Consider the following 16,648-nt stretch of genomic DNA (forward strand, 5'->3'; position numbering starts at 1 on the left):
AAACAGCGCACCTGTGCTGCTGTAGAAAGCGAATCCGCTGGATGCACTGAACTCCTCGACAAAGAACTGAGACAGGGAAATATGTTCATCAGTATTTAAGGACTTGTTCCCATGTTTCCAGTACAGCATTAAATCCTCTTCGGTGTAGGCATCTGAAACAAGAGAATAGTTTCCTGTCACTGGCTCTTGTGAATTCCACAAGGTATTCACCATGTTTTACACAGTTCTATATCTCCAGTGCCTGGTCCAATGACATGTATATATTGGGTACTGAAAAATGTGTTTGCCGATAGACTGATAATACCCATACCTACCAAAGGAAAAATAATCTCCAAAACTTAGACCCTAATTACTGGCATAGTGTGGAGGCTTTTCTGGTGCCCATGTGAGGACTGAAAACTCTCCAAATAGCTGCTCCCATACCTGCGTGCACTGAGTGATGTCATAGCACTGCCTGTCCCCCATCACAGGTCCCACCCTAGGTCTTCTGGCCTCATTAGTTTTGCGGCTCTCTTGCATGAAATTACAAAATGAGCTGTGCTCAGTAAAGAATTTTCTCCTCAAATCAACTAGCATTACAGAGAGTTTCTAAAGGATTTGGGGAGGAACAACCACTGAAATTCCCAGCATTTTTGCCACATTGTGAAAAACTGCCGTCAGTTTTAAGATGTATCAAAAACAGCTGATGGATCAAAGTGATTGACAAGGAGTTGGCTCGGATGCTCTCTGACAGGGCTTTGATTAGCGAGTGTATGTCTAGAGCTGCATTTTTCTAGGGAACCCAACCAAGTATATTTAATGGAAGATTGTGACTTACATGGGAACATGAATTCCAGAGCTCTCCTAATTTGGGAAGTGTGTCAGTCTATATAGTTAATAGCATATAGAATATTCCTTTTTAGGGAGCTTGTTCCTTTACAACCCTTGTGGAAACTGCAGAATATGTAATTATGAAAACATTCTTTCCCTGGATGTTCTCTTTTGGCAGGCAATCTGCCATCATCCTTAGTTTTTTATTTTTTTTTTATTTTTTTATTTTTTTAAATTTTTTTTTCAACGTTTATTTATTTCTTTTGGACAGAGAGAGACAGAGCATGAACGGGGGAGGGGCAGAGAGAGAGGGAGACACAGAATCGGTAACAGGCTCCAGGCTCTGAGCCATCAGCTCATAGCCCGACGCGGGGCTCGAACTCCCGGACCGTGAGATCGTGACCTGGCTGAAGTCCGACGCTTAACCGACTGCGCCACCCAGGCGCCCCCATCCTTAGTTTTTTAAAAAAATGTAACTATTTTGAACAAATATATTTAACTTATATCGAGATTTTTAATGCTTGTTAAGAACACGCTTATTTACACGTAAGTAGGTGATGGTGTGTTCAGATCATGAGTGCCTGCTCCATCAGTAAGTAGGACTTACAGCTTTCCAGTTCAAGGGAACAGTTTTGAGTGTCAAGAGGAAACCTGCTGAAATCCATAAAGCACATGGCTGAAACAGTTATCCTGGAAGAGGAAAGAGAAAACAAAAACTGCAGGTCATTTAACCATATGGCTGAATGAACATGCAATATTGAAGCTTCCTGTTTGCTTGTCTTGTGTGCCTTTCAAGAATAATGCAACACAGGGGTGTCTTGTGTGGCTCAGTCGGTTGAGCATCTGACTTCGGCTCAGGTCATGATCTCATGGTTCATGAGTTGGAGCCCCACATTGGGCGCTCCACTGTCAGCACAGAGCCTGCTTCGGATCCTCTGTCCTGCCCTCCCTCTCTCTCTCTCTCTGTCTCCCCCACTCATGTTCTCTCTCAAAAGTAAATAAACATTAAAAAAAAAAAAGAAGAATGCAAAACAGGCATTACTATCCTCTAGCAAAATAATGTAGAAGGAAGCAAACTCAGGAAGGTGGGTGATTTGCTAAAGACACAGAGTTAATGAGTGAATTTCTGCTCTAACAATTGCTTCTAATCTCACAATTTCCTAGTCAGCTCCCTCTATATTTTTTGGCTGTGATGTCTTTCAGAAAAACATACTTCGGAGGGAGGAGACTTTTTTGTTTGTTTGTTTTTTAATGTTTATTTATTTTTGAGACAGAGAGAGAATGAGTGAGCCAGAGAGAGAGAGAGAGAGAGAGAGAGAGCGAGAGCGCATGAATGGGATAGGGGCAGAGAGAGAGAAGACAGAATCCTAAGTAGGCTCCAGGCTCTGAGCTTTCAGCACAGAACCTGATGCGGGGCTAGAACTCATGAACCATGAGGTCATGACCTGAGCCAAAGTCAGGTGCTTAACTGACTGAGCCACCCAGGAACCCCCACAGGGAGAAGATTTTTAAATGGATTTAAATATCTTCTGGTTTTTGGAAGATCTAAACTTAGTTTCTAGTCATAAAGGGCTGGGATAGTGGTAATAAAAGCCTATGGGTAAAGGTTTCTCTCACAAAGCAAGTTTGCCTGAGAAAATTCTCTTTCCAGGAGCGAGGAGAAAGCCTGGAGCATTTTTAGTTATAGATTTATGGGCACAATGCATAATTCAGGTGCCATTAAACCTTGCATACTGATGAATATTGTTTTTTCAAATTTTATATCCTCCTAGGTTTTCTGGCTTTAGGCAGATGCTGCTATACTATGATCCTGCCTCAAAGTAGAAACTCTGGTACCCACAACAGCAGATCAGAGGTTTATAAAAGGCCCCTGAGCAAGTCTGCAAAAAAACACAAAGTCAACAGCTGCTTCTACCCATGGTGCCCCAAGTTAATCAGGAACGATTTGATCTTCCATGGGTTGAATTCTGTTGTCAACAGTCATGCAGCAAAATGCCAAGCCAGGGAGGTTTCTGGATGACTTTGTGTCACAAAACATACTCATTTTACCATATTCCTGGCGCAGTTGACTTTTGAACAATACAGGGTTAGGGAGGCCAACCTCTGTGTAGTTGAAAATCCTGTGTAACTTTTGACTCCCCCAAAACTTAACTGCTAAAAGCCTACTGTTGACAGGAAGCCTTACCAACAACATAGTTAACGCATATTTTGTATATGTATTTTATACCGTATTCTTACAGTAAAGTTAGCTAGAAAAAAGAAAATGTTACTAAGAAAATCATAAGAGAAAATACATTCACAGTACTGTACTATATTTATTGAAAAAAATCCACATATAAGTAGATGTGTGCAGTTCAAATCTGTGTTGTTCAAGTGCACTTTAAAGCTGGAAGGGACCACTGAAGTCTTTGAGTCTACCTCCCTCACAGTATACACATGGATAAATTAGCAACCAAAGTGCTTAGGTGAGTCGTGGTAAAGAAAATATTATTCATGACACTTGGTGTTTTTAAAAAAAAATTTAGTGTTTATTTATTTTTGAGAGAGAAAGAGAGATGGAGTGCAAGTGGGGGAGGGACATAGAGAGAGGGAGACACAGAATCCGAAGCAGGCTCCAGGCTCTGAGCAGTCAGCACAGAGCCTGATGCGGGGCTCGAACCCATGGACTGCAAGATCATGACCTAAGATGAAGTCGGACACTCAACAACCGACTGAGCCACCCAGGCACCCTCATGACACTTGTTGAAGAACAGTAAGGAAGATTTTATTTAGGGGGACTACTATACTTTGGTTTATATAGGGAGAGAGTGGGCTCAGGTCCAAATGTAACAAGGCAAAGTGGTAATTTATAGCCAAGGAGTAGGGTGGGGGGCAGTGGATGGGAAATTACTCAGAGGAAACATCAGGGGTAAGGGGTGGGTGATTCTGGCTAAAAGGACCTAACAGGATCCTTGCTGAAGGCAGACCAGGGTGATCAGACATCACTTGTGGGTGGTGCAAGATGAGGAATCTTATCAGATTTGGTGTGGCAGATATTATGGATGGAGGATTCTGGCTAAACGGACATAGCAGAGATAAACATGGAAGCTCAAAAGTCAGAGTCTAGGTGAGAAGTAAGTTCAGAGGAGCCTTAGCAGAGTTTGGTCAAAGAGAGAATCTCTGTCAGTAGATAGTGTCAGAACCAAGCCTGGAACCAGGTAACCTGTCTCTGGGCTTTGACCGGCTCTGCTATCAACTGGAATAGCTGTGTGGACAACAATTTTGAGTCCTCCTTTGTTTGGGGATTCCCCAAGACCATCCTCAGGTTCCATGATTCACTAGAAGGACTCACAGGACTCATCAAAGTTGTTCCACTGACAGTTATGGTTTATTGTAATGAAAGGACACAGATTAAAATCAGCAATGGAAAGGCACAGAGGGCAGGGTCCAGGCGAGACCAAGAGCAAGTTTCCATCTGTCCTGTTCGAGTGGAGCTATGTGGGCAGTGCTACTGTCCTAACAGTGAGTGTGACAACACACATGGAGGACTTCCAACCAGGGGAGCTACCTGAGTCTTGGGGTCCAAGGTATTAACTGAGAGTTGGTCACACAGGTCTGGCTGACCTCGGTCTCCAGCCCCTCCAGGGGTCAAGCTGCTACTGGGTAGCTCAAAGCCTCCCCCATAGATCACACTGTTAGCATAGACTTCCTGGTGTGGCCCAAGGCTTCAGGGGAAACAAAGATCTTCTCAACAGGCAAGATATTTCAAGGGCTTAGAGGTCATCTCCCAGGAGCCAGAAATCATTCTTTGGAATATGTAGGGTACAATCTACTCAACTAATTCTTTCATCAAAATTAATTATTTTGGAAAGTTAAAAGTTTTACAAAGTTGGTACCTTGGCCAGATGCTGCCATTGTGCTACTGATTCCTGGTAAGGCCCGACTCTAGTTCTTATTAGAGTCCCATGTTACACCTGACTTAAAATTTCTATTGAAAGTGGTTCTCCTGGGGGGCTCAGTGGGTTAAGTGTCAGACTCTTGATTTCCGTTCAGGTCATGACCTCACAATTCGGTTCATGAGATCAAGCCCTGGGTCGGGCTCCACGCTGAGAGCACTGAGCCTGCTTGGGGTCCTCTCTCCCTCTCTCTCTGCACCCCTTCCTGCTCTTGTATGCTCTCTCTCAAAATAAACATTTTTTTAAAGTTCTATTGAAAGCGGTACTTTCCTTTTCATTGCATTTTTATTTTCATTTTTTAAAATAGTTATTTATTTTGAGAGAGATCATGTGCGAGCATGAGTGGGGGAGAGGCAGAGAGAGAGGAAGAGAGAGAATCCCAAGCAGGCCCCACACCCAGCATGGAGCCCAACGCGGGGCTTGATCTCAGCACTGTGAGATCATGACTTGAGCCAAAATTAAGAGTTGGAGGCTTAACTGACTGAGTCACCCAGGCAGCCCTCTTTCATTGCATTTTTAAAAACATTGACATCAATATGGCAATAGCATCTTTGCACTAAAGTGAACAAGGTGTAGAGCAAAAAGAATCTATTAATTTTCTATTACCACTTGGTGGCTTAAAACAACAGAAGTTTCTTCTTTCACAGTTTTGGAGGACAAGTCTGAAATCAGCATCACCGCACTGAAATCAAGGTGTCAGAAAGGTCCTGTTCCCTCCAAAGGCTTTTAGGGAAAATTCATTCCTTGCCTCTTCCAGCTTCTGGCAGCTGCTGGCATTCCTGTACTAGTGGCTGCATCACACTCCACTCTCTGTCTTAATGGTCACATTGTCTTCTACTCTTCTTTGCATGTCAGATCGTACTCTACCTTTCTCTAACAAGGATGCTTATGATGGATAGCACTTAGATCCCAACCAACTGATCGAAGATAATTTTCCTATCTCAAGATCCTTGACTTAATCATATCTGCAAGGATCCTTTTCTTCTTTCCTTTCTTTCTTTCTTTCTTTCTTCCTTTCTTTCTTTCTTTCTTTCTGCCTTTTTTCTTTCTTTCGCCAAATAAGGTAACTTCTGCATGTTTCAAGGACTAGCTCATGGATACCTTTCAGGGAGCCATTTTTTTCCCCCCACAGTCTTACTATAGAGTTTTCCTAGGATTTTTAAGATATGAAAAAAATTGAATTACTTGGATTTACTACACATTTTAAGAATTACCAATGATAAGCCATCAGTATGTACAGGATTTATTAGGCTAAAAGAATATATAGTGCATTAAAGATGGAGTGCTGTTATAGCATAGTGTCAGAAAAAATGGTGGCTTTTAAAATTTTTTGTTAGCGTTTAGTGGAGAGAGAGAGAGAGAGAGAGCGAGCGAGCACAAGCAGAGGAAGGGCAGAGAGAAGAGTAAGACACAGAATCCTAAGCAGGCTCCAGGCTCTGAGTTGTCAGCACAGAGCCCGATATGGGCTGACCTGAGCCGAAGTTGGACACTCAACTGACTGAGTCACCCAGGCGCCCCAGAAAAAATGTTTTGAATTAAAAAAAAATGAAAAGGAAGTGAACAAATTAGCAGTAATTTGAATGATGACTATACCTTCTTGTGAAAAATGAAGGAGATAATTAAGAAAACTAGTTAATCCAAGATTCTAAGACTGTTTGGTAGTATGTAGTTGGTGAAGAAGAAAAGCAATTTTATGTACCTATAAAACTGTGGGCCAGGCTTTTAGGGATTTCCATAATTCAGCTCCACTCTGTCCCATCTTCTTTTCTATCATTCTCCAACAATACACTGTATAGGTAGAGTTAGACTAGAAAACTATTCTTTAAAATCTGAAGTTAGTAGAAGGAAAAATCATATTTTCTGCTGTGTCTCAGTCTTCAGGATGACTAAATAGACAGTAATAGTGTGAGCTTAGCCTGAAGTGAGGTGCACTAACTTTAGTGTAGACCACCCTGGCATAGGGAAGCCAAAGACGGTCCATAGCCCTCCTTACCTGAGACTGAAAAGGACATTTCCATCAGGGTATACACGTAGCATGATGTTCTCCACAGTTGTATCATGGATGAATGATCTTTTAGAATGGACAAAAAATATGTCAGGCACCCAAATCTTTTTGATCAATCTATGATCAAAGGTCATGCTTTTGTTTGTTGTGCTAGGAAAGGAGAGCCTCTCATCTTTCCAGTAATGTCTGAGATAAAAAGTCATTGTAAAGTCCTAGGCAGAGAGAAACAGAGACAAGTCAAAGCCACTAAGAATATAGTTCAGGATGACCAATCAATACCATTAGTCCCAGATTGATTGGCATGGCTGTTAATGACATATAAAATGAATGACGTATATTGTATTTTCTGGTAGATTTAGGGTAAATCCAGTGAGCTTGAGTTGCAGAACCTCTCCTTCATCTGGAGTCTGGTGAATGTTGAGTTTCTGGGAACCATAGAGAATTCAATTTGGGTAAGGGAAGCCAGATTATAACTGGGAAACATTTCTGTGTAAGTACTGGTCAATCACCTAAAGAGATCTCAGAAGAAAAGGACTTGAATCCACATGGCCCAATATTTTATTTTGACTTATTTTTTTTATTGCAAATAAATATTCACTTTTATAATGTATCCATAAATTTATATTGTTTTTGTTAAGGAACAAAACTACAGTCCCATAGAACTACAGCCCCTTCCCCCCCCATTTGAATAACCTACAGTCCCACAAAAATAGATACAGTATTTATTAGAGCTATTAGTGGTAAGTGTGCTGTCAGAGATCCTGAGATGGAGACAATGATTTTCTTTGGCTTGGGAGACAGAAAGAATACCAATAAATAGTGGTTCTCAAATTCTAGTGTGCAAAAGACTTACCTGTGAATTTGTTAAAATGGCATATTCCCCAGAAGCTAGTACCAGTGTGGCTCAGGGAATTGAATTGTTAGTGTATAACCCAATTGTAAAGAGATAAATATGAGGGGGGGATTATATTAATGTTATTTTAGAGAAAAAAAGATTTGGTTAGTCACTACTTTGAGCTTTGTTTGGCTCTCAGATGCTATGTTTACTATTTTGTTTGTTTGAACAGAAACTCCCCTAGCTACATTCAAGTCATTGGGTGTGGACAATGATGATGTGTTTCACCTTTCACAATTGTTTATTTCTTACTATCATTTATTTCCCAGCAATACTCAAATTATTGTCTAACTAGTTACATGTGATAGAACTTTGACATTTATTACATAGGCAAAAGACAAACTTCAGTAAACTACAAATAAGTCACCAATTAATGATGAACTAGATTTGTTTTTTTTGTTTGTTTGTTTTTTGTTTTTTTTGTTTTTTAGGTTAGGAATAGAGGTACATTGTATTATTGCTCTTGGTTAATCAGGGAGCATGAGCCATGTCTAATTTTGGATTAGGGTGAGCGCAAATAAATAGAATGATTCATTCATTCCCCTAACACTACTCTATAGGGAGTTGTGTGGGTTAGTGCATGGACTGCTTTAGTAAGCATATATTTAGAATTAGGTGCTCAGTCTGATCTGAAGGTCACTGGGCAAACACAGAGCCTAGGAAGTGGAATAGCAGACATTGGTACATGTCAGTGATACATCAACATCATCACTAGTGGGCACTATCATGAGAAAGCAGGCGGAAGAGCATGTTGAGAAGAGCGTGGGGTAAAACTCCAAGGAATTGAAAGTGAATTCAGGGTAGGGCAAGTGAATGACAGGGTGGGAAGATGATAAATGAGAAGCAAAAGAAGCCAACACTGGGTGTCACTTATAATTAGAAAGCATTTTCTCATTGGGCATGGAGAACCTAGTCCAGTTTTAGCTGATACTGAATACCAGAGAAGACTTTAATCAGGAGAGAAGGATGAGGTCGGGTTTTAGGGGCAGAGGGTGGAGACAATGAGTCATTCAGGGATAATTTAGAGATTATGCTAGGAAAGGGGAAATGAATGTTTGCTCCTAGAGTACAACAGGCTCAAGAAAATGTCAGTAAAAGCAGATTTTGGTCAGATAAGACCCAAAACCTTCTAAACAAGGCATTTTTTAATAGTGAGTACTATCTGTGCTATTGCCTTTGGAGTAGTGTTAAAATGAAGGAAGTTTCTGAGTGAACTGAAATAAATATTGAATTTTCTAATGATAAGGACTAGAAGAACATTAATTGAAGATTGAAACAAGATATAATATGTCATAAAAAATTTTGTTTAGAATTTGTTGGAATTTTTATATGTCCTATAACTTTTCATTCAGCTAGCATTTTGATGGCAATAACTAGCTGGAGGAATCACTATAAATAAAAATATTAAGTATACATGTAAAAATATTTCTTGATCTTCCAACTTCATTGATTAATGTTTTCTAGATCTGGCTTCCTTAAGAGATTCCCAACCTTGCTCTCTCTCTCTCTCTCTCCTTTTTTTTTTTTTTTATATATCTTCATTTTTTTTTTTACATTTTATCTTTAATTGTGGTATTTGCATATTATAAAAGTAATACATACAATCTAAATTTCAAGCAGAAAGAAGTGAATAGAGAGAGCCAAGCAACTTCAACTCTATGACGTAAAATAAGAAAAATATATAATAGTAACATACATAACTAAAATGGTTTATTAAAGCACCAGTGATTTTGACACTATTCTCTTACCTTCCAGGGAAAGACCAATGTCTTGTGGAGAAACTTACCATGTTAACCTCCGAAATGCTGTCAAGGCTTTCAATTTGGACATCTATACCCACTGGTACTGGAGACCCTTAAGAAAGAAGAATGAATGATATACTCAGAAATCATTAAAATTATTTTGGAAACATTCAAAGCAGAGAGAGATCAATGTTGCAAATTAACAACAAATTTCTCCAGTATCCATCAATATATTATCATACAGTCAATGACAATAAAAGGGCACATGTATAAATAAACGTTATTTCAATAATTATTATATATTTGCTTATGAACAACTCAATATCTTCCTTCTTATAGTATACTTAGAGTATAGAAATAGTGTTTCAATTTTTTTTGTTTTAGCTAGTAGTGATTTAAAAAGGAACAACGTTTCAAAAATATGTCTGAGAGTATGTAGAATTATGGGTTCTCTATGGTAAGAGTCATATTTTATAGTCAGGGAGTGTAGTCATGGAATTCATGACTCTGGGAAGTGTGGAAGCCTTTTCTCTCTTGCCAAAAACTCAGCCTCTTTCACTTGGGCTGTGCATGGCAGACTAGAGGAACACAGATGATAGTATAGTGCTGTGCAGGAACGTCAAACATTCACAGATGTCCCTTTGCAGAACATCAGTAACCACAACCTGCAGTTCGGATGAAGCAAACATCCTTCAAATGTATTTGAGGGACATCTGGATGGCTCAGTCGGTTAAGCATCTGACTCTTGATTGGGCTCAGGTCATGATCTCACGGTTTGTGAGTTCAAGCCTTGCATCGGGCTCTACGCTGACAGTGCAGAGCCTGGTTGGGATTCTCTCTTACCCTTTTCCTCTCTCTCTCTCTCAAAATAAATAAATACATTTGAAAAAAAAAAGAAATATGTTTGATGAAAATGTGTTGAAAGTCAGAACTGGAGAAACCTCAGAGAGACCAGTGTTGAGATGTGTTTGCAGTTGGACCTCAGAGAACCAGGTTGTGACCAATTCTCAATTAAATCTTATCGTCTCTGTATAATTCTGAGTTTTAAAAAATGCTTTCAACTATTTTTGAAAAAATAGAAATCTTGCCTAGATGGATCCCAGGTGGCTGTTTTAGTCAAGATTCTGAGAATGAGAAGGGTCAGGCTAGAAAACTTCCTTACTGAGGCTAATTAATGTCTGGATGTGCTATATGTGACATACATGTGCATACAATTCAACAAAGCACCTAATTATTGTGTTTTAAATGTGCAACTTATTTTAAAACAAGATATGCCTCACCAGTCCCTGTCCACCATCTTTGACTCCCTTCATTAAGGCTGAAGATACCTTCCTTTTACAAATACAGATTTCCTTTTATGTTCCATAATATACCCTTATATCATTCCTTATTTACAGAGGTTGTAGCTGGACAGGCCCCGGGTCTGTCACTCAAATATATTTCTGCTCCAGGCTTCAGGAACACCTTACTTGCATCTTAACCACTAATGACTTCCTGCCATATTGGATTAATTACTTTTTACAACATTAATTATGACAATTATATTTAAAAATTGTTTAATGATAATTATGATTATGCATTAACTTGGGGACTATTCAGTATTACTCCATTACTTATTGAGTTCAGCCCTAATGCTTTTGTTTTGTTTGCTCTTTTCCCTTAATTAGTATGGATATCAAAATAAAACTTCATGGCCTTTCAGGATGGCTTCAGGATGAGTACATCTTTCCATTAACTCCAATACTCCAAGGGACTGAAAGACTTGCCAAGATCTTAGAGAGAGGTAGCAGGAATGTCCTGGTTAAAATTCCGGTGTTAGAGTCACAGACTAGAGTTTGAACCTAACTCTATGTGTGATCACTCATATGTGATCTAGGGTAAGTAACATTTCTAAGCTTAGTTTCCTCACCTTTAAAATCTCACCTTGGAGACTTATTTGAGGACTAGAAACAATGCACAGCTAGTATACTTAATTGGTGCTCAATAAATGGCACTAAATAAATGTTATTGCTACTGCAATTCAGCAAAAATGTGAACCTGCTCCGAGGAATGCAAGCTACTATTCCCAATCCCACACTCAAACATTTAGATAATCCGTCCACCTCTGACTAGAAAATGATACAGTGCTTCTCATAGAATTCCTATTTCATGACAAAACCTGAGAACAATTTGCATTTGGGATCGTGTGACTTGTAAGTAGATCCCAGTTGCTAATGAGTATTTCTGCAAGGCTGGGGCAGTCTTATAAAGCCACCATCCAAGGAGGTAGTTATGTCACCACTGGGTGAGCAACAGATCCTCAGGGTTGTTTGAAGGCTGGTCTGAGAGTGGGGTAGAAACATGGCTAGGAATGGACTCCTAGAAACATTCTACATTTCTTTTTTTTTCCTTTTGATTTATTCTATTCTTGTGGGGATGAGCTCTGCCATTTTGAAGAAAAGTGTTTGCCCTCAGATGCCATCTGACCTCATTTTTAGCTCCTTTGAACTTCATGCTCAAGTGTACCTTGTCTGGGGTCTGGGAATCTACACATTCCTGAAAACCGTGTGGAGAGTGAGGGGCATATAAAGGCAAGATACAAAATCACAGAATTGTGGAGATACATATAAGTGCCAAAAATTCTTTTTACAGATAAGGAGCTGAGTCTCAGAGAAAGGGTAATAATAAGGCAGATACATTAAAAATCATAGAATTTCTATCCACTAAACCTGAACTGAAGCCAAACTTCCGTAAATCCCTTAATTCCTCTGAGCTTAGTTTGCTTATCTGTAAAATAGTGGGAACAATTCTGTGGTACTTCCCTAATAGCATTGCTGTGAGACTAAGCAAAACAATGCATGTCAAGACCTTGACCTAACCCCATTCAAATGGCTTAACAACTAACTTGTTCAGCATCTACTGGATCAGTCATACATATAACAGCATGAATGATAACAATTTCACAAATACTTTCATTAATTATATATATAAAGCATCTGGAATACAGTAAAAATAAATAAATATTAACCATTATCATGTGTTGATTTCCCAGGATCATTGTCTAGGTAGTAGTACACACATTTATAGTCTTTTTTTTACATACATAGATTGCCAGTCTATTTTTTACATAGGCTGGGATAAGAGTTAAATAACAGTTACACATCTTATGTGGATAGTGCATTTAAAATACATTATACAATATTTTATCCCATATTGTCATTATAGCCGTTTGTTAGGTAGGTTGAGCCAATGTTAGATGCAATTGACATACGACCTAACTCATTCAGAGATACTGGAGAGCTTGCCTGAAACCTAAAGCTAGTTAATGCAGGAATACGGCCAGGTCCCTCTGGCTCTCAGTCTAGTCCTTTTGTTTGACAAGCATGGATTATACAAGCGGCTCTCACAACGTTAGCTTTTGACTGGACCCAGTAGCCAGTATCTAGATGCTAAATTGATTTCACTTTAAAGAACCAAAGAAATCATCATCTCTAGGACTGAATCAAAAAAGCCCTTAGTGATGAGAGATGTAAAGGGTGGGGAAAACATAAAGAAAATGAGCTGCAATTTACAACCCAAGTTAAACAAAAAGCTCCCCTAAATTTATATCCTCCTGTTTCCACATAATGAGTCAATTAATCTTCTAATGCTTTATAAAAGTAAAAAACACTGCGGTAGCAGCTGGTTTTAATGTTAAAGCTAATTAGGAAAACACATTAAGGCAAGAGAAGTGCTGAAGTTACATTTAGCTCAAGAGGAAAGAGGTATGTGCATGTGTTTATGTTGTGGACAAGTATAAAGAAAGAGAAGATAAATTAAAGCTTGTCATTTATATCCTGCAGCCTGATTTCCTCAGGAAGGCAGCCTTGAGAGAACAGAGAAATGGGTCACCAGTAGGAAGAACTGTTCTGACCAAGACAAGAGAAGGTTAAGGACTGTATTTCACAGAGCTACCAGTGTGACACTTCGGACTGAATTTATGGATTTTTCTGCCTGAAATGACTGAACATGTAAGACATTTGGACACCATTTAGCCCCAGTCCACGACTGTCAGAAAAATTTCCTCATCGTGGGATGATTTGCCACCTGCCACTAAGTAGCGTTTCAACTGCATTTTTAATAACCCCACAAAGTAGCCTCAGGAAAAATAAAATTGTTTAAAAAAATGATTCCCACTCAAAATCTTAACAGGTTATCTCTAACAGATCAAAACAAGTGGAAATGTAAGGTCAATTCTATGTTTTTGTTGGGGATGGGGATGATACACGGAAGGGAGAACAAAGATTTAAGTGTTTTAAGGTAAGAACAGAGGGTCCTCACCTGGCAATCTACAGTCGTGTTTCTCAAATTGTAAAGTGTGTTCAAATCACCTGGGGATTTTATTAAAATGTGGATTTTGATTCAGAAAGCCTGAGCAAGGAGCCTGAGCTTCTGCATTTCTAACTAACTTCCAGGTGATTCTGCTGCTGGCCCTTGAACCATTTTGAGCAATAAAGCTTTCCAGAGTGCGTGTTTCAAGGTCCAAATAAAGGACAGTCATTTTTCTCTTAATCTTTCTGGGTTTCAGTGGTTCAAAATAGACTCAGAGAAACCCTTTTCTCTAAGATAGGAATTCATTTAATTGAGGAACCTAAACTGACAGGAATTAGGGCAGCGTTTTGAATTGGTGTTGAAGAGCATACATCATTTTGGGGTTCTAATTGCTGTTCAGGAGACGCCAGTTCCAAGCCATTCCTGTGAGACTGGCGCCCTCTAGTGTCTAAAAAGGCCCGCAGCAGGGCAAATTACTCTTCATAACATTTTCTCCAACTAAATGGTGATGGAGGAGAATTTAGAAGTTTTGTATAGAATCATGGAGACCAAGGTACAGAATGATTGCATGATAGTTGTAGAGCATATTATCAAAACTTTGGGCAAACTTTGGTTGGGGGAAAGAAACGGTCTGTTGGGAATGGAAATTGAGGGCTCAGGCATCTTTAGGAGAATTGCAGTAAGGAACACATTTAAGGAACAGTGATGTGAAGAAAACAAGATAAAGAAGTGGCCTTGGAAGTGAAACACGGACATACTTTAACTTGATTAATTTAGAGGCATCTAAAACCTTAAATTCAGTTCAATAAGTGTGAGAAATTCTCTGGAAAAAACAAAAATGAAACTCACCAAGATCTACTCTGATGCTGACAATCGAATTCAGCAATTATCAAGTGTGATTCTCAGACGGGGTTCATCAGCATCACCTAGGAATTTATTAGAAATGCAAATAGTTGGCCCCACCCAGACCTAGGGAATTAAAACCTGGGGGTGGGGGTGGGGCTCAGTAATTCGTTGTGAAGAATCCCCCAGGTGGCTTTGATGCCTGCTAATGTTTTAGTCAAGAATGTAATAAAATCAAAGCTAGACACTCAGAATTGCAATCCAATGGATTCCATGAAATTAAACAACAACAAATATCCTTCAACATAAAAACTACTTGATGTACTGTTTTATTTTACCTGCTAACAAGTGAGTTCTCTGAGGTACCAACAAGCTTCCCTTGGTCATAACCACGATATAGCAAGTGTCATGTTTCCCCCACCCCATGCCAAAAATCAAAGTATTCGTTATTTTTGAAAAAGCTGCACCTGTTCTACAGCTGAGGGCTCCTGCCTTCTCAGCCTCACATTCACTTCTGTCACAGCCACACCTCTAGTATTCTGAAAAGTTGTCAGCTCGGGAATGGTAGGAATGGGGAATTTAGGTCAATGATAGAAGAATCAGGATGGATTTAGCAGTAAGGCAGAGAGTTCACATTAACTGCTTGATTTTACCACATTCTGTGTGTCTCTGGAAAACTTGGTACCCTCTGTGATGCAACTGTATGCTCATTAAACAATCTGAGGAAAGACATTGTTCCAAGTATGTCCTTACATGGCTTTCTTCTGTCCTCCTTCTTTGCCCTCGCATCTTGGTTCTCCCACATACTGCTTTTTTCATGGCTTTGAGCAAATCTCCTAACCTCTCTCCCAGTCTCCACACTGGAATAGGAGGGATCACGATAGTGCCTACTTCTTAGGAGGGTGGAATAAGCTAGTGCATTAACAGCCTCAGCCCAGTGCTTGGCACTCCAACATTCTGATCAACTTCAGTTGCTGGAAGTGATTGAAGGAGAAACCTGAACAGAGTTGTTCCATAGGGAGCCATGGCATTTGGTGTGTTAGTCCTTCCACCAAAGCTGGGCACTCCAGCTTATAAGGTTATTCAACAAGATTTCATGAATATCATTACATAATACAATTTACAGGTTTTAGTTGAAAGAATAAGCTGCTGTATAGGCAGTATATATCCATTCACTATTTATTGAACACATATTATTTACAATTAGTAAACAATATGAATATTTACTAAAGATATTTATCTTCTTTGTGATTAATTTAAAATGTATCAATTGTTCTCATTCAAGACAGTATCATTGTAAACATTTTTTTTAATAGATGGTCTTTGCTTGTGTTTTGGTCTTAATTGCTTCAAATTTTCAGCTTCATTTTGACAGCGCAATGGATTGTGACATAAGAGTTTCATTTTTTTAAATTTTTAATAAAAAAAAATTTAAACATTTATTTTTGAGAGACAGAGGGAGATAGAGCACAAGCAGGGGAGGAGCAGAGAGAGAGAGGGAGACACAGAATCCAAAGCAGGCTCCAGGACCTGGGCTGTCAGCACAGAGCCCTACGCGGGGCCCAAACCCACAGACCACGAGATCATGACCTGAGCTGAAGTCAGCTGCTTAACCAACTGAGCCACCCAGGCACCCTAGACATAAGAGTTTTAGAAAGATAATACTCACCTCCAAATCCAGGTCTCATTGCAAAATCATGGTCCTCTATATGGAGAAGTTGTTTGTATTTCAGGAGCCATGCTTTGGTGCTGTCATTGTTTCTCATTCTGGTTTCTTGTTTGCTCTCCCTCCAAAGGGGAAAAAATAGTTTTAAGATACATATACTTCTGGGTGTTTTGATTTAGGTTAGCCTTCTGTATTCAACATGGTATCCTCTGAAATATATACATAGAAGCTCATTTTCTCAGCTTGTATTACACTTAGCTAAAGATCTGCCAACATTTACTCTTCATTATATAAAGGTGGGGCAGGTAAGGGAACCCAAAATTTGGAGCAACTTATATAAAAAACTAAGTTTGGATGTAAGGCACTGTTACATAATGCAGGCAGTATTTCTGCAAATATGGTTTTTAGACCAGGAAAACCTTATCGCTACCACCTTACCCCAGATCACCTAAACCAAAGCCT

At 39.4% G+C, this 16,648-nt stretch overlaps 1 protein-coding gene across 2 annotated transcripts in view; it reads right to left on the reverse strand.

Annotated features, from left to right (window-relative positions):
- Positions 1–16,648, reverse strand: part of GABRR3 (gamma-aminobutyric acid type A receptor subunit rho3) — a 51,080-nt gene that overhangs the window by 22,835 nt on the left and 11,597 nt on the right. For both annotated transcript variants that reach the window (XM_045501738.1, XM_045501739.1), the window contains exons 3-7: positions 16,190–16,308; positions 9,432–9,499; positions 6,739–6,962; positions 1,418–1,500; positions 12–152 (exon numbers count right to left, since the gene is read on the reverse strand). In XM_045501738.1, the coding sequence (XP_045357694.1) occupies positions 12–152; positions 1,418–1,500; positions 6,739–6,962; positions 9,432–9,499; positions 16,190–16,308 (635 nt within the window). The remainder of the gene's footprint in view (positions 1–11; positions 153–1,417; positions 1,501–6,738; positions 6,963–9,431; positions 9,500–16,189; positions 16,309–16,648) is intronic.

The sequence above is a fragment of the Leopardus geoffroyi genome, chromosome C2 (assembly GCF_018350155.1).
Source record: "Leopardus geoffroyi isolate Oge1 chromosome C2, O.geoffroyi_Oge1_pat1.0, whole genome shotgun sequence".
In the NCBI taxonomy this organism is placed as follows: domain Eukaryota; kingdom Metazoa; phylum Chordata; class Mammalia; order Carnivora; family Felidae; genus Leopardus; species Leopardus geoffroyi.